Source organism: Oncorhynchus clarkii, chromosome 5 (genome assembly GCF_045791955.1).
Source record: "Oncorhynchus clarkii lewisi isolate Uvic-CL-2024 chromosome 5, UVic_Ocla_1.0, whole genome shotgun sequence".
Lineage (NCBI taxonomy): Eukaryota > Metazoa > Chordata > Actinopteri > Salmoniformes > Salmonidae > Oncorhynchus > Oncorhynchus clarkii.
This window is the reverse complement of record NC_092151.1, coordinates 83,212,877-83,238,502: the sequence shown is the minus strand read 5'-3', so window position 1 is coordinate 83,238,502 and position 25,626 is coordinate 83,212,877. Positions and strand designations below refer to the sequence as shown.

Sequence of the window (25,626 nt, the reverse complement as noted above, 5' to 3'; positions counted from 1 at the left end):
AAAGGAACTAAGGTCAGAATGTGACAGTACCCCCCCCCCCCCCCCAAAGGTGCGGACTCCGGCCGCAAAACCTGAACCTATAGGGGAGGGTCTGGGTGGGCGTCTGTCCACGGTGGTGGCTCTGGCGCAGGACGTGGACCCCACTCCACCATAGTCTTTGCCCGCTTAAGTGGTGCCTTTGGAGCGGTGACCTTGGACTGGACTGGGGACCCTTGCAGCAGGCCCCGAATAGATGGGAGACTCCAGCGCCGCCGTAGTGAAGGGCGACTCCGGCAGCGCCGTAGTGAAGGGCGACTCCAGCGCCGCCGTAGTGAAGGGCGACTCCGGCAGCGCCGTAGTGAAGGGCGACTCCGGCAGCTCCTGACTGACGGTCGGCTCCGGCAGCTCCTGACAGACGGGTGGCTCTGGCAGCTCAGGACAGATGGGCGGCTCTGGCAGCTCCGGACTGACGGGCGGCTCTGGCCTGGAGAGAGAACCTGGAGGGAGGAGACGGAGAGACAACCTGGTGCCCAGGGTCCCTTGCCGTCCAGTATCTCCTCCCAGGACAGACGGGCGGCTCTTCAGGACACCTACACCACCCGATGTCACAGGAAGGTGTCACGAACCGGCTCAAAGCCCGTAACAAAGGGAGACAACGTGGAGATAAGGAGTAACAAAATATATATTTATTAACTAAAGCTCGCCCCCACAGGAAGGATCGGACCAAAGCGCAGCGTGGTAAGAGTTCATGATTATTTAATAGAACAGAACACTGAATGACAAAAACAACAAGAGACCGAAATGAAACCGAAACAGTTCTGTCTGGTGCAGACACAAAACAGAAAACAAACACCCACAACCAAAATAGGGAAAACAGGTTACCTGCCAATGTCCAGTCTCTAGACAACAAGGTTGATGAAATCCGAGCAAGGGTAGCATTCCAGAGGGACATCAGGGACTGTAACGTTCTTTGCTTCACGGAAACATGGCTCACTCGAGAGACGCTATCGGAGTCGGTGCAGCCAGCTGGCTTCTCCACGCATCGCGCCGACAGAAACAAACATCTTTCTGGTAAGAAGAGGGGCAGGGGCGTATGCTTTATGGTTAACGAGACGTGGTGTGGTCACAACAACATACAGGAACTCAAGTCCTTCTGTTCACCTGATTTAGAATTCCTCACAATCAAATGTCGACCGCATTATCTACCAAGGGAATTCTCTTCGATTATAATCACAGACGGAAATATTCCCCCCCAAGCAGACACATCGATGGCTCTGAACAAACTTTATTTGACTCTTTGTAAACTGGAATCCACACATCCTGAGGCTGCATTCATTGTAGCTGGGGATTTTAACAAGGCTAATCTGAAAACAAGACTCCCTAAATTGTAACAGCATATCGATTGTGCAACCAGGGCTGGTAAAACCTTGGATCATTGCTATTCTAACTTCCGCGATGCATATAAGGCCCTCCCCCACCCTCCTTTCGGAAAAGCTGACCACGACTCCATTTTGTTGCTAGAATGGTAGTAGTAGTAGTAGCAGCAGCAGAATGGTAGCAGTGGTAGTAGTAGCAGCAGAACGGTAGCAGTGGTAGTAGTAGCAGCAGAACGGTAGCAGTGGTAGTAGCAGCAGCAGAACGGTAGCAGTGGTTGTAGCAGCAACAGAACGGTGGTAGTAGTAGTAGCTGCAGCAGAACGGTAGCAGCGGTAACAGTAGTAGCAGCAGAACGGTAGCAGCGATAGTAGCAACAGAACGGTAGCAGCGGTAGTAGCAGCAGAACAGTAGCAGCAGTAGCAGAGGTAGCAGCAGTAGTAGTAGAATGGTAGTAGTAGTAGTAGTAGCAGCAGCAGAATGGTAGCAGTGGTAGTAGTAGCAGCAGAACGGTAGCAGTGGTAGTAGTAGCAGCAGAACGGTAGCAGTGGTAGTAGCAGCAGCAGAACGGTAGCAGTGGTTGTAGCAGCAACAGAACGGTGGTAGTAGTAGTAGCTGCAGCAGAACGGTAGCAGCGGTAGTAGTAGCAGCAGCAGATCGGTAGCAGCAGCAGAACAGTAGTACTAGCAGCAGAACAGTAGCAGTGGTAGCAGCAGCAGAATGGTAGCAGTGGTAGAACGGTAGTAGTAGTAGCAGCAGCAGATTGGTAGCAGTAGTAGTAGTAGAGCAGAACGGTAGCAGAATGGTAGTAGCAGCAGCAGAACGGTAGCAGTGGTAGTAGAAGCAGCAGAACGGTAGCAGCGGTAGCAGTAGCAGCAGAACGGTAGTAGTAGTTGTAGTAGCAGCAGCAGAACGGTAGCAGCAGAACGGTAGCAGTGGTAGTAGCAGCAGCATAACAGTAGCAGTGGCAGTAGCAGCTGCAGCAGAACGGTAGCAGCGGTAGTAGTAGCAGCAGCAGAACAGTAGCAGCGGTAGTAGTACTAGCTGCAGAACGGTAGCAGTGTTAGTAGTAGCAGCAGCAGAACGGTAGCAGCTGTAGTAGCAGCAGAACGTTAGCAGCAGTAGCAGCAGTAGCAGCAGAACGGTAGCAGCAGTAGTAGTAGTAGTAGTAGTAGTTGAGCGGTAGTAGAAGTAGCAGCAGCAGAATGGTAGCAGTGGTAGTAGCAGCAGCAGAATGGTAGAAGTAGTAGTAGAAGCAGCAGCAGAACAGTAGCAGTGGTTGCAGCAGCAGAACGGTAGCAGTGGTAGTAGTAGCAGCAGCAGAACGGTAGCAGCAGTAGTAGCAGCACAGAACGGTAGCAGCAGAACGGTAGCAGCGGTAGCAGCAGTAGTAGTAGTAGTTGAACGGTAGTAGTAGTAGTAGTAGCAGCAGTAGTAGTAGAATGGTAGTAGTAGTAGTAGTAGTAGTAGTAGTAGTAGTAGCAGCAGCAGAATGGTAGCAGTGGTAGTAGTAGCAGCAGAACGGTAGCAGTGGTAGTAGTAGCAGCAGAACGGTAGCAGTGGTAGTAGCAGCAGCAGAACGGTAGCAGTGGTTGTAGCAGCAACAGAACGGTGGTAGTAGTAGTAGCTGCAGCAGAACGGTAGCAGCGGTAACAGTAGTAGCAGCAGAACGGTAGCAGCGATAGTAGCAACAGAACGGTAGCAGCGGTAGTAGCAGCAGAACAGTAGCAGCAGTAGCAGCAGTAGTAGTAGTAGTAGTAGTAGTAGTAGCAGCAGCAGAATGGTAGCAGTGGTAGTAGTAGCAGCAGAACGGTAGCAGTGGTAGTAGTAGCAGCAGAACGGTAGCAGTGGTAGTAGCAGCAGCAGAACGGTAGCAGTGGTTGTAGCAGCAACAGAACGGTGGTAGTAGTAGTAGCTGCAGCAGAACGGTAGCAGCGGTAGTAGTAGCAACAGCACAACAGTAGCAGCGGTAGTAGTAGTAGCAGCAGAACGGTAGCAGTGGTAGTAGTAGCAGCAGCAGAACAGTAGCAGCGGTAGTAGTAGCAGCAGCAGAATGGAAGCAGCGGTAGTAGTAGCAGCAGCAGAAAGGTAGCAGTGGTAGTAGTAGCAGCAGCAGAATGGAAGCAGCGGTAGTAGTAGCAGCAGCAGAACGGTAGCAGCGGTAGTGGTAGCAGCAGCAGAACGGTCGCAGCGGTAGTAGTAGCAGCAGCAGCAGAACAGTAGCCGTGGTAGTAGTAGCAGAAAAACGGTAGTAGTAGTAGTAGTAGTAGTAGTAGTAGTAGTAGTAGAAGCAGCAGAACGGTAGCAGTGGTAGTAGTAGCGGTAGCAGTGGTAGTAGTGTTCAGCAGAACGGTAGCAGCGGTAGTAGTAGTAGCAGCAGAACGGTAGCAGTGGTAGTAGTAGCAGCAGCAGAACAGTAGCAGCGGTAGCAGCAGAATGGTAGCAGTGGTAGAACGGTAGTAGTAGTAGCAGCAGCAGAATGGTAGCAGTGGTAGTAGTAGAGCAGATCGGTAGCAGAACGGTAGTAGCAGCAGCAGAACGGTAGCAGTGGTAGTAGAAGCAGCAGAACGGTAGCAGCAGTAGTAGTAGTAGTAGTAGTAGTAGTAGTAGTAGTAGTAGTAGTAGTAGTAGTAGTAGTAGTAGTAGTAGTAGTAGTAGTAGTAGTAGTAGTAGCAGCAGAACGGTAGCAGCAGCAGAACAGTAGCCGTGGTAGTAGTAGCAGAAAAACGGTAGTAGTAGTAGTAGTAGAAGCAGCAGAATGGTAGCAGTAGTAGTAGCGGTAGCAGTGGTAGTAGTAGCAGCAGAACGGTAGTAGTGGTAGCAGTAGCAGCAGAACGGTAGTAGTAGTAGTAGTAGTAGTAGTAGCAGCAGAACGGTAGCAGTGGTAGTAGTAGCAGCAGCAGAAAGGTAGCAGTGGTAGTAGTAGCAGCAGCAGAATGGAAGCAGCGGTAGTAGTAGCAGCAACAGAACGGTAGCAGCGGTAGTAGTAGCAGCAGCAGCAGAACAGTAGCCGTGGTAGTAGTAGCAGAAAAACGGTAGTAGTAGTAGTAGTAGAAGCAGCAGAACGGTAGCAGTAGTAGTAGCGGTAGCAGTGGTAGCAGTAGTAGTAGCGGTAGCAGTGGTAGTAGTAGCAGCAGAACGGTAGCAGTGGTAGCAGTAGCAGCAGAACGGTAGTAGTAGTAGTAGTAGTAGTAGTAGTAGTAGTAGCAGCAGCAGCAGAACGGTAGCAGTAGTAGCAGCAGCAGAACGGTAGCAGTAGTAGTAGCAGCAGCAGCAGAACGGTAGCAGTAGTAGCAGCAGCAGAACGGTAGCAGTGGTAGTAGTAGCAGCAGCAGAAAGGTAGCAGTGGTAGTAGTAGCAGCAGCAGCAGAATGGAAGCAGCGGTAGTAGTAGCAGCAGCAGAAAGGTAGCAGTGGTAGTAGTAGCAGCAGCAGCAGAACGGTAGCAGCGGTAGTGGTAGCAGCAGCAGAACGGTCGCAGCGGTAGTAGTAGCAGCAGCAGAATGGAAGCAGCGGTAGTAGTAGCAGCAGCAGAATGGAAGCAGCGGTAGTAGTAGCAGCAGCAGAACGGTAGCAGCGGTAGTGGTAGCAGCAGCAGAACGGTCGCAGCGGTAGTAGTAGCAGCAGCAGCAGAACAGTAGCCGTGGTAGTAGTAGCAGAAAAACGGTAGTAGTAGTAGTAGTAGAAGCAGCAGAACGGTAGCAGTAGTAGTAGCGGTAGCAGTGGTAGTAGTAGCAGCAGAACGGTAGCAGTGGTAGCAGTAGCAGCAGAACGGTGGTAGTGGTAGTAGTAGTAGTAGTAGTAGTAGTAGTAGTAGTAGCAGCAGAACGGTAGTAGTAGTAGTAGTAGCAGCAGAAAGGTAGCAGTGGTAGTAGTAGCAGCAGCAGAACGGTAGCAGCGGTAGTAGTAGCAGCAGCAGCAGAACAGTAGCCGTGGTAGTAGTAGCAGAAAAACGGTAGTAGTAGTAGTAGAAGCAGCAGAACGGTAGCAGTAGTAGTAGCGGTAGCAGTGGTAGCAGTAGTAGTAGCGGTAGCAGTGGTAGTAGTAGCAGCAGAACGGTAGCAGTGGTAGCAGTAGCAGCAGAACGGTAGTAGTAGTAGTAGTAGTAGTAGTAGTAGTAGTAGTAGTAGTAGTAGCAGCAGCAGAACGGTAGTAGCAGCAGCAGAACGGTAGCAGCAGCAGCAGAACGGTAGCAGTAGCAGCAGCAGCAGAACGGTAGCAGTAGTAGCAGCAGCAGAACGGTAGCAGTGGTAGTAGTAGCAGCAGCAGCAGAATGGTAGCAGTGGTAGTAGTAGTAGCAGCAGCAGCAGAATGGAAGCAGCGGTAGTAGTAGCAGCAGCAGAACGGTAGCAGCGGTAGTGGTAGCAGCAGCAGAACGGTCGCAGCGGTAGTAGTAGCAGCAGCAGAATGGAAGCAGCGGTAGTAGTAGCAGCAGCAGAACGGTAGCAGCGGTAGTGGTAGCAGCAGCAGAACGGTCGCAGCGGTAGTAGTAGCAGCAGCAGCAGAACAGTAGCCGTGGTAGTAGTAGCAGAAAAACGGTAGTAGTAGTAGTAGTAGTAGAAGCAGCAGAACGGTAGCAGTAGTAGTAGCGGTAGCAGTGGTAGTAGTAGCAGCAGAACGGTAGCCGTGGTAGTAGCAGCAGCAGTACGGTAGCAGCAGAATGGTAGCAGTGGTAGTAGTAGCAGCAAAATGGAAGTAGTTGTAATCGTAGTAGTAGTAGTAGTAGTAGTAGTAGCAGAACGGTAGCAGCGGTATTATTAGGAGCATCAGCAGCAGAAAGATTGCAGTAGCAGTAGCAGTAGCAGCAGCACGGTAGCAGCGCTGGTAGTAGTTGTAGTAGTGGTAACAGCAGCAGCAGAACGGTAGCAGTAGTAGTAGCTGTAGCAGTGGTAGTAGTAGCAGCAGAACGGTAGCCGTGGTAGTAGCAGCAGCAGAACGGTAGCAGTAGTAGTAGCGGTAGCAGTGGTAGTAGTAGCAGCAGTACGGTAGCAGTTTTAGTAGTAGCAGCAGAACGGTAGCAGTGGTAGTAGTAGCACCAGTACGGTAGCAGTGGTAGTAGTAGCAGCAGAATGGTAGCAGTGGTAGCAGTAGTAGTCGTAGCAGCAGAATGGTAGCAGCTGTAATTGTAGTAGTAGTGGTAGCAGAACGGTAGCAGAGGTAGTAGTAGGAGCAGCAGCAGCAGAATGGTTGCAGTAGCAGTAGCAGCAGCACGGTAGCAGCGGTGGTAGTAGTTGTAGTAGTGGTAACAGCAGCAGCAGAACGGTAGCGGTGGTAGTAATAGTGGTAGCAGCGGTAGGTGTAGCAGAACAGTAATAGAAGCAGTAGTAGTAGTTGTAGCACGGTAGCAGTGATGGTAGTAGTAGCAGCAGAACGATAGCAGCGGTAGTAGTTGTAGAAGTAGCAGAACGGTAGCAGTGCTACTAGTAGCAGAACAGTAGTGGTAGGAGTAGTAGTAGCAGCAGAACAGTAGCGGTGGTATTAGTAGTGGTAGTATTAGTAGTTGCAGAACAGTAGTAGTAGTAGTAGTAGCTGAACAGTTGCAGCAGTGGTAGAAGTAGTAGCATAACGGTTGTAGTGGTAGCAGCGGTAGCTCCTTCAACTGTTGGGCTGAGTCTGAGGGGCAGCTGTACACAGCGTCAGCCTCCCTGAAGTCACAATGATTTATTATTATCCCCAGTGGCAGTGGAGAGGGAGAGAGTAAGGGAGGGTCAGAGAGAGGGTGGTTGGGAGGAATGGAGGGATATAGAGAGGCAGAGAGGGAGAGCAGTCATACTGAGCCAGCAGGCAGAGCAAAAACAGTGGGAGGGAGTAGCAGAGAGAAGGCAGAACACTGTGAAAATAGAGATTTTAAAATACTGTCAACCTACAGAAAAATGTATATACCAGCTAGGAGAGGAAATACATATATTCTGTAACCAAAATCAGGGGGTGAGTGTGGTCGGGAGTGTGTCATCAACATGGGCTGTCAATTCACTTCAACCTGCTCGTTATTCTGGCAACGAGCAAATCATTAATCTCATTCGCCCAGCAGAGTCCAGATACTTCAGCGTCACAGGGTAGGCAGGGGAGGGGTGTGTGTTTTCTATGCGTTAACATGCTTACGTTTGAGAGTGAGTGGGTGTGTGAGAATGTGTGTGAGGGAGGGAAAGAGAGAGGTTACTAGTAGGGCCAGGCTGTCAGAAGATGCAAGCTAAATGCCATGTGACTCTGCAGAGAACCTTAGGGATTGGCTGAGAGCAGCTGTGACCTCAGCAAGCATCGCTCCCTCTTTCTCTCTCGCTCTGCCTCTCCACCCCCGTCCCTCCCTCTTTACCCCCTCTTTTTCTAATCTTTTTAGAATAGCTTTTTTTCTTCCTCAGCATCCTCAGCTGATTGTGTAGGTTAGTAGCAGCATCTATGGCCTAAGCCCCAGCCCCTGCCTCTCTCGGGCTACCGATCGGCACAGTGCCCAGCCAGCCCCACCTCTCTGCCCAGCCGCGGTGCATGGACCCTGGGCCAGTTGACAGACGACGTGTGGGGGTGTTTGAGGCTGGGTGTCATCCGTGGCACTAGGCTTTGTGTTCTAGTTTATCATTTGCTAACCAGGGGCTTCTCTCCCCCTCCTGCTTTCTTTTCAGGCTCCTTGGAGATAGAGGAATGCAAATCTGCAATCATGATGGAAGGTAAGACACATTTTCATTGATTCTCTATTTATTTATCCGCCTCCTCAACGGTGTCTCATCTGCTAGCAGTGTGTGTGTGTGTGTGTGTGCGTGTGCGTGTGCGTGTGTGTGTTTGGCAGTTTCAAATGTCATAAGCTGCCCTGCTATTTTGAGTGCATGCATTCCAGTGATCTTGCATGTCATTCAGTGGGAAGGGCACAGCCACCGTTGAGAATGTCTCTCCCTACCATGCCAACACAATGGCCCAGCAAATTGAACACGGTGTGTTTTTTCTCTCTCCCCCTCTTCCCTTCCCGTCATAAAGATTATTTGGTTTTATTGTGCGGAAGGGCTTATGGGCCAGCTGGCTAGCTTGTATAAATTCTATTTGTATGGAGCGACACACGCACGCACACACACACACACACACACACACACACACACACACACACACACACACACACACACACGGTTAACACAGTGTTTTCTGCTGTAGCATGTATATGCACGGCCAGTCGCTCGCGTTGTGTTTGAAGGCCATTTTCAACTTTAGGTATAGCTGCGTTAGTTCATGTGTACATGCTGTGGACAGATTGATCTGTCACAGTCACCTTGTGTAGAAAACACATTACATTCTGTCTGTTCTTAAACGCATGTATGGCCCTTTATGTTGATGACATAATCAGTCTGCAGTGATGGAGAGAGAGAAGTGTTATTTATGCATTCTGTAAACACAAGATTCATTTAATACATTTATTCTACCTGCTCCGATTTGTTCATATAATCCATTATCTATTATAAAAATTCATCCTCTATTTGTAAGTGACTTACCTGTAGAAATATTATCTAGTCTAATAAGCCATTCTGATTCTATGGACTTATCTTATATTTATATTTATATTGATTTTGACAATATTACTGCTCAGTTACCTTTATTTAAGCATGATAATGGCATCATTCAGACCTAGTTAGCCCAGTGTGTTGGGTATATGAACACCCAGACCGTCAGTACCCTGACGTTCCCCTCTGTAGTAGTACAGTAATATGAACACCCAGACCGTCAGTACCCTGACGTTCCCCTCTGTAGTAGTACAGTAATATGAACACCCAGACCGTCAGTACCCTGACGTTCCCCAGACCGTCAGTGTAGTAGTACAGTAATATGAACACCCAGACCGTCAGTACCCTGACGTTCCCGTCTGTAGTAGTACAGTAATATGAACACCCAGACCGTCAGTACCCTGACGTTCCCCTCTGTAGTAGTACAGTAATATGAACACCCAGACCGTCAGTACCCTGACGTTCCCCTCTGTAGTAGTACAGTAATATGAACACCCAGACCGTCAGTACCCTGACGTTCCCCTTTGTAGTAGTACAGTAATATGAACACCCAGACCGTCAGTACCCTGACGTTCCCGTCTGTAGTAGTACAGTAATATGAACACCCAGACCGTCAGTACCCTGACGTTCCCCTCTGTAGTAGTACAGTAATATGAACACCCAGACCGTCAGTACCCTGACGTTCCCCTCTGTAGTAGTACAGTAATATGAACACCCAGACCGTCAGTACCCTGACGTTCCCGTCTGTAGTAGTACAGTAATATGAACACCCAGACCGTCAGTACCCTGACGTTCCCCTCTGTAGTAGTACAGTAATATGAACACCCAGACCGTCAGTACCCTGACGTTCCCCTCTGTAGTAGTACAGTAATATGAACACCCAGACCGTCAGTACCCTGACGTTCCCCTTTGTAGTAGTACAGTAATATGAACACCCAGACCGTCAGTACCCTGACGTTCCCCTCTGTAGTAGTACAGTAATATGAACACCCAGACCGTCAGTACCCTGACGTTCCCCTCTGTAGTAGTACAGTAATATGAACACCCAGACCGTCAGTACCCTGACGTTCCCCTCTGTAGTAGTACAGTAATATGAACACCCAGACCGTCAGTACCCTGACGTTCCCCTTTGTAGTAGTACAGTAATATGAACACCCAGACCGTCAGTACCCTGACGTTCCCGTCTGTAGTAGTACAGTAATATGAACACCCAGACCGTCAGTACCCTGACGTTCCCCTCTGTAGTAGTACAGTAATATGAACACCCAGACCGTCAGTACCCTGACGTTCCCCTCTGTAGTAGTACAGTAATATGAACACCCAGACCGTCAGTACCCTGACGTTCCCCTCTGTAGTAGTACAGTAATATGAACACCCAGACCGTCAGTACCCTGACGTTCCCCTTTGTAGTAGTACAGTAATATGAACACCCATCAGTAAAAACCCCATGATGTTTGAACATGGATAGGACCCCTGATTCTCTGATGCTGACATTCAATACAACACAATCACTGACCAGGTTATGATTGCCCAGGCCATTCTGACTCTCATACTGAGTTCTGACAACCCTATAGATAGCAATTTAGTGTGTTTTTGTGTGTGTGTTTTGTGAGATAATGCATGTACATCCACCATGTGTTTTGTGTCTGTCTCAATCAGTGTGTCATAATGGTGTTCCTCTTGGTCCCTCATCATAACCTCTGGACGGGTCACATGATGTGACGCTTTCTGAAAGGTCATCAACAACCCAGTCAAAGCTCCTCACTTCCCCAGTCCATTGACAGTGGCTGATGAGATGTTAAATACGCACAAAAGCTATAGGTTATCAGACATGTCCTACAGCCACCAGTGACTATGTGATCCATCCGTCCCACCCGTCCCTTCCTTCCTTCCTTGTTTCCTTCCTCTTCTCAACTGGGTGCATGCCATCCACCAATTTAAATGCTTGCCCCCCAATCCTCTCTTCCCCAAAACATGTGTACATTTTGGACTATAAATTGTGCCTTTCTGTATTATACTTATGCTAAAATATTTATTATATTCTATTAAGGCATTTGCTTTATGTTGGTATTCTTATCTTGTGTTATTTCTTATTGTTGTTGCATTGTGGAGAAGGAACCTCAAGTAAGCATTTTGTTGGTGTATCCTGTACATACGCCCCAAAAAACTGAAATCTGATGAAGGCCTTTTGCTGTCAAAATGTTGGTTATTATTAAATGTATTGCATCTGAACAACAGAGTGTGAGGCTATGTATTCACTTCAAAGTTCATGTCATGCTATTTAGTTATGTATGTCTATTCGTCAGAGCTGAGGCTATGCTACGCTAGCTAGCTAGAGTTCAGCTCCGGCAGAGGCATCTACCAGCACGTGTCAAGGGAGAGGTGTTAGGCAATGTTAGGTATGGGTTGGGGTTGGAGGTTGCATGGGGAAGAAAGCGACAGTCACAGTGTGCCGTGTGTCTTTAAATAGCCCTCCATGATAGCGCCTCTTTAGCGTGGCTCTGTGATGCTGGATTACTGACTGTCAGGTGTAAAAGTGGATGCTAATCCCTGTTAGCAGTGCTGTTTAAAATCCCATTTCTAGGAGGACCAGGTATGGTAATGGTACTATACTGGAAACCATCAACAGTTTTATCTCTACAGAGGAAACACCCAGTTTAGCTGTCAGGGATAGATGTGGAGGTATGGTCCTAATCTTGAATAGGAAGTGATCCCCAGACCTCTCCTTAAAGGCCCAGTGCAGTCAAAAACATGATTTGCCTGTGTTTTTATATATACTTCCACACTATAAGGTTGGAATAATACTGTGAAATTGTGAAAATTATGATAATGCCCTTTTTAGTATAAGAGCTGTTTTGAAAAGACCGCCTGATATTTCAGCCAGTTTTGGTGGGATGGAGTTTTGGCATGCCTGGTGACATCACCAGGTGGTAAATTGGTTAATAGACCTGTAAGAAAGACTTCCATACCTCTCCGCCAATAACAGCTAGTTTTCAGCTTTCCAATCCCAGACAGTTTTAGCAAAATTCTTGCTTGAGAAATTGCTCTTTGCTAAGAAACTCTTTTGGATCATTTTAAATTGACAATAATCACAGTTAGGTACTTTAAATTATTACCCAGCAAAATATTTGGTATCGAGATAGAAACATCTGCATTGGACCTTTTAAAACTCCTGAGACCCCAGCCGCTGACAGTCTTACATTGAATCTATTCCAGTACTAGCAGGACACCTGATACTAGCCCCAAGAGCTTGATCAAATCAAATCAAATTCATTTATATTGCCCTTCTTACATCAGCTGATATCTCAAAGTGCTGTACAGAAACCCAGCCTAAAACCCCAAACAGCAAGCAATGCAGGTGTAGAAGCACGGTGGCTAGGAAAAACTCCCTGATCAGTTGACTATGTTGAATCAGGCGTTCTAGTACTGGACTAGATCAAATACGTGGAAGTGGTTGGAGGTTATCAAGGAAAGGGTTGGGAAACACTGGAATAGGTGGCTGCACTGTAGGTTCCTGGTATTGTTATGGAGGAACAAGACTTATCACATAATCATAATCACAGTGCTTATTATGGTATTATTAAGTCCTGTTAAGGTTGATAGACAGGGACTACACAGTTAACCGTACAGGCAGATCTTGAAATGCCCACAGGATATGGTAGCTCTAGGAATAAGAGCCCAGAGGGAGGCCCATTCTTGGGAGCTTTAGCCCTGGGTAACCTCCTAATGCTATGTTTCCAAGAAGAGGTCAATAGTATGGCTTTAAAAGTTTTAATAAAGTTGAAGCTGTGACTGAATGGGAGAGGCCCAGGTGGTCCCAAAAAGGCTTCAGCTAGGGCTAAAACACCAGGACTAATACCTTAGGCTAACACCAGGGCTATCACCTTAGGCTAAAACCAGGGTTGGCATCAGGACAAGACTAGGATTTAGGAAGGCTGCTTTAAATAGATGTTTAAATAGTTGTGTTGTTTCCTGTGACTAGTTGTAGGTCTATGCTAGGTCCCATCCTAGCATTACTCTACAGGACCCGCCCCTGTTACCGTGGTTAACAGGGTTCTCCCTCCCTAGTCTGTTCGGTTGGCACTAACCTCAGCTGCAGCACCAACCCTGCACACTTTCATCCTGAACCATACAACAATACATGACTAAAACCAAAGGTAACAATTTACATGAACTATACTATATAAAGCATCCATTACACATCTATAAATCACACCATAAACATGACATTGTAGTTAAAAACAACAAAGTAGTCTTTTAATTCACCCTTGGTTCTTAATGAGCATTGTGTTGTGAGAGATTTACTATCCCCCTGTCTCTAGGTCCGGGACGATACCAGTATCGCGATGCTCGTTAGTATCGTGGTAAGTAAACAAAAAACTAAGCTGATTTAACTTCTTTAGGAAAATGGCTCTAATGTTGGAAACAAGCATCATTATGTTGTCTTCCAGAGTCAAATGTATTTATTTTCTAACCTATAGCACACAATATTTAACATACAGCAAGTTTTTAAAGGACCAAAGAGTTTGGTCTGCTTCATGTTTTTATTTTTGCAGTGGAAAAAATATAGCGATACTGGTGTTGTCACAGACCTATGTGTTACTGGACAGGCCCTGGTCACTGTGTTGAGCTACTTAGAGGCAGAGCTTCTCCAGACTGACGGGCTAGCCTGTCTGCCTGCTAGGGTGTTAACGGTAGTAGGGGTTCCTCTCACAGACAAACAGGAAAAGTAAATGCCTTATTAGTCACGTGACAGGAAGATAATTATTTAAAAGCCCATTAAGTTGACATGTGCCTGTGACGCAGGCTTCCGTATGGATTGTCAGGCTGGTTATTTACAGTATGTCAGTCTGTTTGCCTTCCAGACTTTCTTTCTCTGTCTTTTTAGCTGTTTGTCTGTCAGTCTCCTTATATTTTGTATCACTGTCTCTCTCTCTAGTCTGTTCATCTGTCTGTGTGTGTGTTAGAGCCTTCTTGAACATGTGACCCTGGATTAGGTTTCTCTTTCTCTCTTCTCAGACACACACACGCGCGCAAGCATGCACTCGCACACAATACACACAAACACACGCACACATATACACCACAGAAACTCCTGATGATTATACTGTCTCTGACAGCAGTGAGAGAATACCAAAACCACCAGGAACAGAGCCGAGTGAAAAAGAAAGAGAAATATCAAATGAAATGTTATTTATCACATACACCGAATACAACAGGTGTGGACCTTACCGTGAAATGCTTACTGACAAGCCCTTAACCAACAACGCAGTTCAAGAAATAGAGTTAAGAAAATATTTACATAATAAACTAAGGTACTTAAAAAATATATATAAGTAACACAAGAAAATGACATAACAATGACGAGGCTATATACAGGGGATAGCTGTAGGATTGGAGGGAGAGAGACAACACAGAGCAAGAAACGGCGTGTCAGGAAAAGATGGGTAAACAGAGGAAGAGAGATGAAGGGACATAGGTAATCAGTCAGAAAGCTTAGAGATAAACAGAGTATGAGCATAAAAGAGGGAGACGGGACAGATAGTGTGAGAGGAGGTGAGGGAGAGCGGCAGGGAGAGAGAGAAACAGAGAGAGAATGGGAGAGAGGGAGAGAGAAGGGAGAGCTTGAGGGAGAGACAGAGAGAGAGCCTGTGATCCCAGTGACCCAGGATGGCAGCCAGCTCAGGCCTCTATTTTGTTGAGTCACTGTCCTGCGTGTTACATCACTGGCCTCTGGGACTCCTATTTGCTCGAACTCAGAAAGTCTAGACAGGATCTCAGAAATATGTAGAGCCCAAATAACTCATTACAATCTCTACCAGTATACAGACTTTTAGCCCCGATTAGAACCCAAACAATGCCAGCTGTGATTCTGCCCGCAGCTCTGCCATCCTGTCGCTGCCATGCCAGAGTCCAGAGGCAACCAGCTTGTGCCAGCCTATTCCATCTGAGAATATCTGTTTTGACTCTTACTACAATGTTCTGTCTCTCTCCTCTCCTCCTCCTTTCCCCTGAGTGTCCTCCATTTCCTGTTGATATGGACATCTGCTCCGCTCCTTCCCTACTTCCGGTTTTGAGGAGGGAGAGCTGTAGGGATGGGGTAAAGAAGGGGAGGGATGGGGTAAAGAAGAGGGGGATGCCTTGAGGGAAGTTGGAGTGACTTATTTTGGTCATGTTTTATTAATCTCTTCCCTCCATAACTAAATCAGCTGCTCCCACGTTGCCTATTAACTAAGGCTGTGTCTGTCTCTGGCCCTCTCTCAGCCCCACAATGTCTCTGACTGGATACAAACACAGACATAATACACAGTCCACTGTTAGTTGTAATCTCAGTGGGCAATCTGATCTCACTTTGCCACTTTGCCAGTTTTGTGCAGTGTAGGGAATTCAACCGCTGGTTAAAGAGGATTTTAGAGGGACTCATCTCCAGTATAGTACAGGTAATGTATAGTTTCAACTCTGTAGTGGTGGCATCCATTTTGATCTATAGAACAGTGTTTGTGTTGCATTAACAGTATGGACGTATCCATTAGGTTTCACTGTGATGCTGGTATCAGTGCCAGAGCAGTAAAAACAAAAGCTGTCAAAGAGGGCAATTTCTCCCCCCTATTTGTCCTGTTTTACACACGTACAAGTATGTGGTGTGAAATGTGTTTTTTTGCATATCCCATTTTCCCTGGGATGGAGACTAGTATGGGTGGAGGCAGTGACACAGGTCTTGTCTACACTTGACATTTACATGCGATTTCTGCTATCAGAATACGAAGGTCGCATTGAAAACACGGGTTTAGATGCACAAAAGTAGCTTTGTGGTCTGATTGTGTTCAGATCTGGCTGACCACTTCAGAAGGTGGTCAGGGATGCATTGTGTGCGGATTTCTTGTCTGTCTGGATACAATCAGGCTACCGAAAGCGCATACAGTGTGCGAAGTCATCATCACTCTTCCCACAAGTCTCCAGAAAACGTGTGTTTTGGGACCGAGAGGCACCTTTTCATTATAACGTTGGAGGAAATGCGTTCCTAGCGTGTGAGGAATGTTTGCTTGCCTCATAAATGCTAGCCAGCTAGCTAATATTTAGAAAATAAGCTAGAGTTATGCTAACCCGTTTTCAATCTCTTTAGCATTACTTGCTAGCTTTCTGGCTAGCTACAGAGGTTAGCTAGCTAGTTGGCTGCAGTAGTTAGCTACTGCCATCAGTGTTTGTTGTGTAATCATATTTTGACTAGTCCACCATTTGTGAAATGGCATCCGTACACAAATGGCACCTGGTAGACAAATTTAAATGGAGGTGTGGATGCATGACGTGTTCAGAATTCCATGATCAGAACTCTATGATCAGAATACTAAAGCTGCATGAACTGTCAAGTCTAGACACAGTCACAGTGATGCAGCACCACGGCAACAGGAAGAGTAGAGATGAAGTTTTAGATGGAAACTATGAGAGAGATGGCCGCCTCGCTTCGCGTTCCTAGGAAACTATGCAGTTTTTTGTTTTTTTACGTGTTATTTCTTACATTAGTACCCCAGGTCATCTTAGGTTTCATTACATACAGTCGAGAAGAACTACTGAATATAAGATCAGCATCAACTCACCATCAGTACGACCAAGAATATGTTTTTCCCGACGCGGATCCTGTGTTCTGCCTTACAAACAGGACAACGGAGTGGATCCTATGCAGCGACCCAAAAAAACGACTCCGAAAGAGAGGGAAACGAGGCGGTCTACTGGTCAGACTCCGGAGACGGGCACAGCGCGCACCACTCCCTAGCATTCTTCTTGCCAATGTCCAGTCTCTTGACAACAAGGTTGATGAAATCCGAGCAAGGGTAGCATTCCAGAGGGACATCAGAGACTGTAACGTTCTTTGCTTCACGGAAACGTGGCTTACTGGAGAGACGCAATCCGAAGCGGTGCAGCCAACAGGTTTCTCCACGCATCGCGCAGACAGGAAAAAACATCTTTCTGGTAAAAAGAGGGGCGGGGGCGTATGCCTTATGACTAACGTGACATGGTGCGATGAAAGAAACATACAGGAACTCAAATCCTTCTGTTCACCTGATTTAGAATTCCTCACAATCAAATGTAGACCGCATTATCTACCAAGAGAATTCTCTTCGATTATAATCACAGCCGTATATATCCCCCCCCAAGCAGACACATCGATGGCTCTGAACGAACTTTATTTAACTCTCTGCAAACTGGAAACAATTTATCCGGAGGCTGCATTCATTGTAGCTGGGGATTTTAACAAGGCTAATCTGAAAACAAGACTCCCCAAATTTTATCAGCATATCGATTGCGCAACCAGGGGAGGAAAGACCTTGGACCATTGTTACTCTAACTTCCGCGACGCATATAAGGCCCTGCCCCGCCCCCCTTTCGGAAAAGCTGACCACGACTCCATTTTGTTGATCCCTGCCTACAGACAGAAACTAAAACAAGAGGCTCCCACGCTGAGGTCTGTCCAACGCTGGTCCGACCAAGCTGACTCCACACTCCAAGACTGCTTCCATCACGTGGACTGGGAGATGTTTCGTATTGCGTCAGATAACAACATTGACGAATACGCTGATTCGGTGTGCGAGTTCATTAGAACGTGCGTTGAAGATGTCGTTCCCATAGCAACGATTAAAACATTCCCTAACCAGAAACCGTGGATTGATGGCAGCATTCGTGTGAAACTGAAAGCGCGAACCACTGCTTTTAATCAGGGCAAGGTGTCTGGTAACATGACCGAATACAAACAGTGCAGCTATTCCCTCCGCAAGGCTATCAAACAAGCTAAGCGCCAGTACAGAGACAAAGTAGAATCTCAATTCAACGGCTCAGACACAAGAGGCATGTGGCAGGGTCTACAGTCAATCACGGACTACAGGAAGAAACCCAGCCCAGTCACGGACCAGGATGTCTTGCTCCCAGGCAGACTAAATAACTTTTTTGCCCGCTTTGAGGACAATACAGTGCCACTGACACGGGCTGCAACGAAAACATGCGGTCTCTCCTTCACTGCAGCCGAGGTGAGTAAGACATTTAAACGTGTTAACCCTCGCAAGGCTGCAGGCCCAGATGGCATCCCCAGCCGCGCCCTCAGAGCATGCGCAGACCAGCTGGCCGGTGTGTTTACGGACATATTCAATCAATCCCTATACCAGTCTGCTGTTCCCACATGCTTCAAGAGGGCCACCATTGTTCCTGTTCCCAAGAAAGCTAAGGTAACTGAGCTAAATGACTACCGCCCCGTAGCACTCACATCCGTCATCATGAAGTGCTTTGAGAGACTAGTCAAGGACCATATCACCTCCACCCTACCTGACACCCTAGACCCACTCCAATTTGCTTACCGCCCAAATAGGTCCACAGACGATGCAATCTCAACCACACTGCACACTGCCCTAACCCATCTGGACAAGAGGAATACCTATGTGAGAATGCTGTTCATCGACTACAGCTCGGCATTCAACACCATAGTACCCTCCAAGCTCGTCATCAAGCTCGAGACCCTGGGTCTCGACCCCGCCCTGTGCAACTGGGTACTGGACTTCCTGACGGGCCGCCCCCAGGTGGTGAGGGTAGGCAACAACATCTCCTCCCCGCTGATCCTCAACACTGGGGCCCCACAAGGTTGCGTTCTGAGCCCTCTCCTGTACTCCCTGTTCACCCACGACTGCGTGGCCACGCACGCCTCCAACTCAATCATCAAGTTTGCGGACGACACAACAGTGGTAGGCTTGATTACCAACAACGATGAGACGGCCTACAGGGAGGAGGTGAGGGCCCTCGGAGTGTGGTGTCAGGAAAACAACCTCACACTCAACGTCAACAAAACTAAGGAGATGATTGTGGACTTCAGGAAACAGCAGAGGGAACACCCCCCTATCCACATCGATGGAACAGTAGTGGAGAGGGTAGCAAGTTTTAAGTTCCTCGGCATACACATCACAGACAAACTGAATTGGTCCACTCACACAGACAGCATCGTGAAGAAGGCGCAGCAGCGCCTCTTCAACCTCAGGAGGCTGAAGAAATTCGGCTTGTCACCAAAAGCACTCACAAACTTCTACAGATGCACAATCGAGAGCATCCTGGCGGGCTGTATCACCGCCTGGTATGGCAACTGCACCGCCCTCAACCGTAAGGCTCTCCAGAGGGTAGTGAGGTCTGCACAACGCATCACCGGGGGCAAACTACCTGCCCTCCAGGACACCTACACCACCCGATGTCACAGGAAGGCCATAAAGATCATCAAGGACATCAACCACCCGAGCCACTGCCTGTTCACCCCGCTATCATCCAGAAGGCGAGGTCAGTACAGGTGCATCAAAGCTGGGACCGAGAGACTGAAAAACAGCTTCTATCTCAAGGCCATCAGACTGTTAAACAGCCACCACTAACACTGAGTGGCTGCTGCCAACACACTGACACTGACTCAACTCCAGCCACTTTAATAATGGGAATTGATGGGAAATGATGTAAATATATCACTAGCCACTTTAAACAATGCTACCTTATATAAATGTTACTTACCCTACATTATTCATCTCATACGCATACGTATATACTGTACTCTATATCATCGACGGTATCCTTATGTAATACATGTATCACTAGCCACTTTATACTATGCCACTTTGTTTACATACTCATCTCATTTGTACATACTGTACCCGATACCATCTACTGTATCTTGCCTATGCTGCTCTGTACCATCACTCATTCATATATCCTTATGTACATATTCTTTATCCCCTTACACTGTGTACAAGACAGTAGTTTTGGAATTGTTAGTTAGATTACTTGTTATTACTGCATTGTCGGAACTAGAAGCACAAGCATTTCGCTACACTCGCATTAACATCTGCTAACCATGTGTATGTGACAAATAAAATTTGATTTGATGATTTGATTTGATTTGAGGATGGATGGAGGGGGATGGAGGTCAGCTCTGTTTGACATGTATGGGTGAGTGTGTGAGATGTATTTGTGTGTGGAATGCGTATGTGGGTGTGTTTGCATTGTCTGTGTGTGTACATGTGGTGTGTGTGTGTGTAGTGTATGTGTGTGTACCTGTACTGTGTGTACGTGTAGTGTATGTGTGTGTACGTGTGTGTACATGTAGTGTATTTGTGTGTACACGTAGTGTATGAGTGTGTACATGTAGTGTATGTGTGTGTATGTGGGTGTGCATGTAGTGTATGTGTGTGTACATGTAGTGTATGTGTGTGTACATGTAGTGTATGTGTGTGTATATGTGTGTACACATAGTGTATGTAATCCAAGATGGCGTAGCAGTCAGACGTCTTTGTCCTGTCGTGTCCCTTGTATATATTGTTTTACATCTTTTTCGTCGCATATCCTTTAAAATATTTTGCTAAACCTCAACATCTAAATACTCTCCTGCATCCCGCCTCACCCAATGTGGCGTGGATCTGCTTTTTTCCCTCTAAAGTATTTATATTTACTTCGGATCTGGAATCCCTCAACTGAAGCTAGCCAGCTAACTACCAGCTATCAGTCAGCAAACCATTGCCAGCGGTCATCAGCTAACCTTCAGCTCGGAAAGCTCTCGTCAGTTCGAACAACGTGACTCTAACCAGAGCATAACGGACCTGTTATTTTTATCCCCGGATTCCTACCGCAAACTGAACATTTTCATCTGGATCTTCACAACTAGCTAACCGCAATCCCGGATGACTACTGCTGGCTAGCGTTTCCATCCCAGAGGAAGCACAAATTAGCTTGAAGCTAGCCCGGCCAGGGCTCCTGTGCTACCACCGAAGTATACTCCTGGGCTACCACCGAAGTATACTCCTGGTCTAAAATATCCGGACCCCTTCTACAGCCGGTACGGGGCATGGAACCCTGCAGATCCCCTACGACTGGAATACCTACATAATCTGCCCGAGGACTCCCAACAGGCCCCTCAGGCGCGACGCCTGTTGAAGGCCCATTATGCTAACCAACTAGGCCTGCTAGCTACCTAGAGCTACTTGGAACCCTACTAATTCCACGACTGGTCTATCGACATCACCGCACAAAGAGGCAAAAACAGACTTACCCCAAAGGCTAACTTTCTAGCCCCTGCTATCTGCTTGTTTGCTAACCCGGTCGGCTAACTGCTAGCTTGCCTGCCCTCTGCTAACTGCTAGCCCTTGTTAACTGCTTGCTTGCTAACCCAGTCTGCTAACTGCTAGGCCCTGCTAACTGCTTGCTAACCCGGCCCGCTAACTGCTAGCTTGCCCCAGTCTACTAACTGCTAGTTTCCGGCCCCGGCCTGCTAACTGTTAGCTTGTTAGCATCGGCCTGCTAACTGTCTGAATCGCTGTGTCCCCAGCCAGCCCAACCACTCACTGGACCCATATGTTCACTTGGCTACGCATGCCTCTCTCTAATATCAATATGCCTTGTCCATTACTGTCCTGGTTAGTGATTACTGTCTTATTTCACTGTAGAGCCTCTAGCCCTGCTCAATATACCTTAACCAACCATGTTGTTCCACCTCCTACATATGCGATGACATCACCTGGTTTAAACATCTCTAGAGACTATATCTCTCTCTTCATTACTCAATGCCCGTGGTTTACCTCCAATGTACTCACATCCTACCTTACCTTTGTCTGTACTCTATGCCTTGAATCTATGCTATTGTGCCCAGAAACCTGCTCCTTTTACTCTCTGTTCTGAACGTGCTAGATGGCCAGTTCGTATAGTCTTTAGCAGTACCCTTATCCTACTTCTCCTCTGTTCCTCTGGTGATGTGGAGGTTAATCCAGGTCCTGCAGTGCCTAGCTCCACTCCCACCCCACAGGTGCTCTCATTTGTTGACTTCTGTAAACGTAAAAGCCTTGGTTTCATGCATGTTAACATTAGAAGCCTACTCCCTAAGTTTGTTTTACTCACTGCTTTAGCACACTCTGCCAACCCAGATGTCTTAGCCGTGTCTGAATCCTGGCTTAGGAAAACCACCAAAAACCTTGAAATTTCCATTCCTAACTATAATGTTTTCCGCCAAGATAGAACTGCCAAAGGGGGCGGTGTTGCAATCTACTGCAGAGATAGTCTGCAGAGTTCTGTATCACTATCTAAGTCTGTACCCAAACAATTTGAGCTTCTACTTCTAAAAATTCACCTTTCCAGGAACAAGTCTCTCACTGTTGCTGCTTGCTATAGACCTCCCTCTGCCCCCAGCTGTGCCCTCAATACCATATGTGAATTGATTGCCCCCCATCTATCTTCTGAGCTCGTGCTACTAGGTGACCTAAACTGGGACATGCTTAACACCCCGGCCATCCTACAAACTATGCTTGATGCCCTCAATCTCACACAAATTATCAATGAACCTACCAGGTTCAACCCCAAATCAGTAAACACGGGCATCCTCATAGATGTCATCCTAACTAATTCGCCCTCCAAATGCACCTCTGCTGTTTTCAATCAAGATCTCAGCGATCACTGCCTCATTGCCTGCATCCGTAATGGGTCTGCAACCAAACGACCACCGCTCATCACTGTCAAACGCTCCCTGAAACATTTCTGCGAGCAGGCCTTTCTAATCGACCTGGCCGGGGTATCCTGGAATGACATTGACCTCATCCCGTCAGTAGATGATGCCTGGGTATTCTTTAAAAGTGCCTTCCTCACCATCTTAAATAAGCATGCCCCTCTCAAAAAATGTTGAACTAGGAATAGATATAGTCCTTGGTTCACTCCAGACTTGTCTGCCCTTGACCAGCACAAAAACATCCTGTGGCGTTCTGCATTAGCATCGAATAGCCCCCGTGAAATGCAACTTTTCAGGGAAGTTAGGAACAAATATACACAGGCAGTTAGAAAAGCTAAGGCAAGCTTTTTCAAACAGAAATTTGCATCCTGTAGTACTAACTCAATAAAATTCTGGGACACTGTAAAGTCCATGGAGAATAAGAGCACCCCATCCCAGCTGCACACTCCTCTGAGGCTAGGAAACACTGTCACCACCGATAAATCCACTATAATTGAGAATTTCAATAAGCATTCTCTACGGCTGGCCATGGTTTCCACTAGGCTACCCTACCCCGGTTAACTGCCCGGCACCCTCCACAGCAACCCGCCAAAGCCCCCACCATTTCTCCTTTACCCAAATCCAGATAGCTGATGTTCTGAAAGAGCTGCAAAATCTGAACCCCTACAAATCAGCCGGGCTAGACAATCTGGACCCTCTCTTTCTAAAAATATCTGCCGAAATTGTTGCAACCCCTATTACTAGCCTGTTCAACCTCTCTTTCGTATCGTCTGATATTCCCAAAGATTGGAAAGCTGCCACGGTCATCCCCCTCTTCAAAGGGGGTGACACTCTAGACCCAAACTGCTACAGACCTATATCTATCCTACCCTGACTTTCTAAGGTCTTCGAAAGCCAAGTTAACAAACAAATTACTGACCATTTTGAATCCCACCATACCTTCTCCGCTATGCAATCTGGTTTCAGAGCTGGTCATGGGTGCACCTCAGTCACGCTCAAGGTTCTAAACGACATCATAACCGCCATCGATAAGAGACATTACTGTGCAGCCATATTCATCGACCTGGCCAAGGCTTTCGACTCTGTCAATCACAACATTCTTATTGGCAGACTCGAAAGCCTTGGTTTCTCAAATGATTGCCTCGCCTGGTTTACCAACTACTTCTCTGATAGAGTTCAGTGTGTCAAATCGGAGGGACTGTTGTCCAGTCCTCTGACAGTCTCTATGGGTGTGCCACAGGGTTCAATTCTCGGGCCGACTCTCTTTTCTGTATACATCAATGATGTTGCTCTTGCTGCTGGTAATTCTCTGATCCACCTCTACGCAGACGACACCATTCTGTATACTTCCGGCCCCTCCTTGGACACTGTGTTAACTAACCTCCAGACGAGCTTCAATGCCATACAACTCTCCTTCCGTGGCCTCCAACTGCTCTTAAACGCAAATAAAACTAAATGCATGCTATTCAATCGTTCACTGCCCGCACCTACCCGCCCGTCCAGCATCACTACTCTGGACGGCTTTGACTTAGAATACGTGGACAACTACAGATACCTGGGTGCCTGGTTAGACTGTAAACTCTCCTTCCAGACTCACATTAAGCATCTCCAATCCAAAATTAAATCTAGAATCGGCTTCCTATATAGCAACAAAGCATCCTTCACTCATGCTGCCAAACATACCCTCATAAAACTGACCATCCTACCGATCCTCGACTTCGGTGATGTCATCTATAAAATAGCCTCCAACACTCTACTCAACAAACTGGATGCAATCTATCACAGTGCCATCCGTTTTGTCACCAAAGCCCCATACACTACCCACCATTGCGACCTGTACGCTCTCGTTGGTTGGCCCTCGCTTCATACTCGTCGCCAAATCCACTGGCTACAGGTTATCTCCAAGTCTCTGCTAGGTAAAGCCTCGCCTTATCTCAGCTCACTGGTCACCATAGCAGCACCCACTCGTAGCATGCGCTCCAGCAGATATATCTCACTGGTCACCCCCAAAGCCAATTCCTCCTTTGGTCGTCTTTCCTTCCAGTTCTCTGCTGCCCATGACTGGAACGAATTGCAAAAATCTCTGAAGCTGGAGACTCACATCTCCCTCACTAGCTTTATGCACCAGCTGTCAGAGCAGCTTACAGATCACTGCACCTGTACATAGCCCATCTGTAAACATCCCATCTACAGTGCCTTGCGAAAGTATTCGGCCCCCTTGAACTTTGCGACCTTTTGCCACATTTCAGGCTTCAAACATAAATATATAAAACTGTATTTTTTTGTGAAGAATCAACAACAAGTGGGACACAATCATGAAGTGTAACGACATTTATTGGATATTTCAAACTTTTTTAACAAATCAAAAACTGAAAAATTGGGCGTGCAAAATTATTCAGCCCCCTTAAGTTAATACTTTGTAGCGCCACCTTTTGCTGCGATTACAGCTGTAAGTCGCTTGGGGTATGTCTCTATCAGTTTTGCACATCGAGAGACTGAATTTTTTTCCCATTCCTCCTTGCAAAACAGCTCGAGCTCAGTGAGGTTGGATGGAGAGCATTTGTGAACAGCAGTTTTCAGTTCTTTCCACAGATTCTCGATTGGATTCAGGTCTGGACTTTGACTTGGCCATTCTAACACCTGGATATGTTTATTTTTGAACCATTCCATTGTAGATTTTGCCTTATGTTTTGGATCATTGTCTTGTTGGAAGACAAATCTCCGTCCCAGTCTCAGGTCTTTTGCAGACTCCATCAGGTTTTCTTCCAGAATGGTCCTGTATTTGGCTCCATCCATCTTCCCATCAATTTGAACCATCTTCCCTGTCCCTGCTGAAGAAAAGCAGGCCCAAACCATGATGCTGCCACCACCATGTTTGACAGTGGAGAGGGTGTGTTCAGGGTGATGAGCTGTGTTGCTTTTACGCCAAACATAACGTTTTGCATTGTTGCCAAAAAGTTCAATTTTGGTTTCATCTGACCAGAGCACCTTCTTCCACATGTTTGGTGTGTCTCCCAGGTGGCTTGTGGCAAACTTTAAACGACACTTTTTATGGATGTCTTTAAGAAATGGCTTTCTTCTTGCCACTCTTCCATAAAGGCCAGATTTGTGCAATATACGACTGATTGTTGTCCTATGGACAGAGTCTCCCACCTCAGCTGTAGATCTCTGCAGTTCATCCAGAGTGATGATGGGCCTCTTGGCTACATCTCTGATCAGTCTTCTCCTTGTATGAGCTGAAAGTTTAGAGGGACGGCCAGGTCTTGGTAGATTTGCAGTGGTCTGAAACTCCT

General features: G+C 47.1%; 1 protein-coding gene across 1 annotated transcript in view; it reads left to right on the top strand.

The window, feature by feature from the left end:
• Positions 1 to 25,626, top strand: part of LOC139409469 (SH3-containing GRB2-like protein 3-interacting protein 1) — a 136,396-nt gene that overhangs the window by 22,853 nt on the left and 87,917 nt on the right. Inside the window, exon 3 of the mRNA XM_071154646.1 lies at positions 7,969 to 8,013. Within this exon, the coding sequence (XP_071010747.1) occupies positions 7,969 to 8,013 (45 nt within the window). The remainder of the gene's footprint in view (positions 1 to 7,968; positions 8,014 to 25,626) is intronic.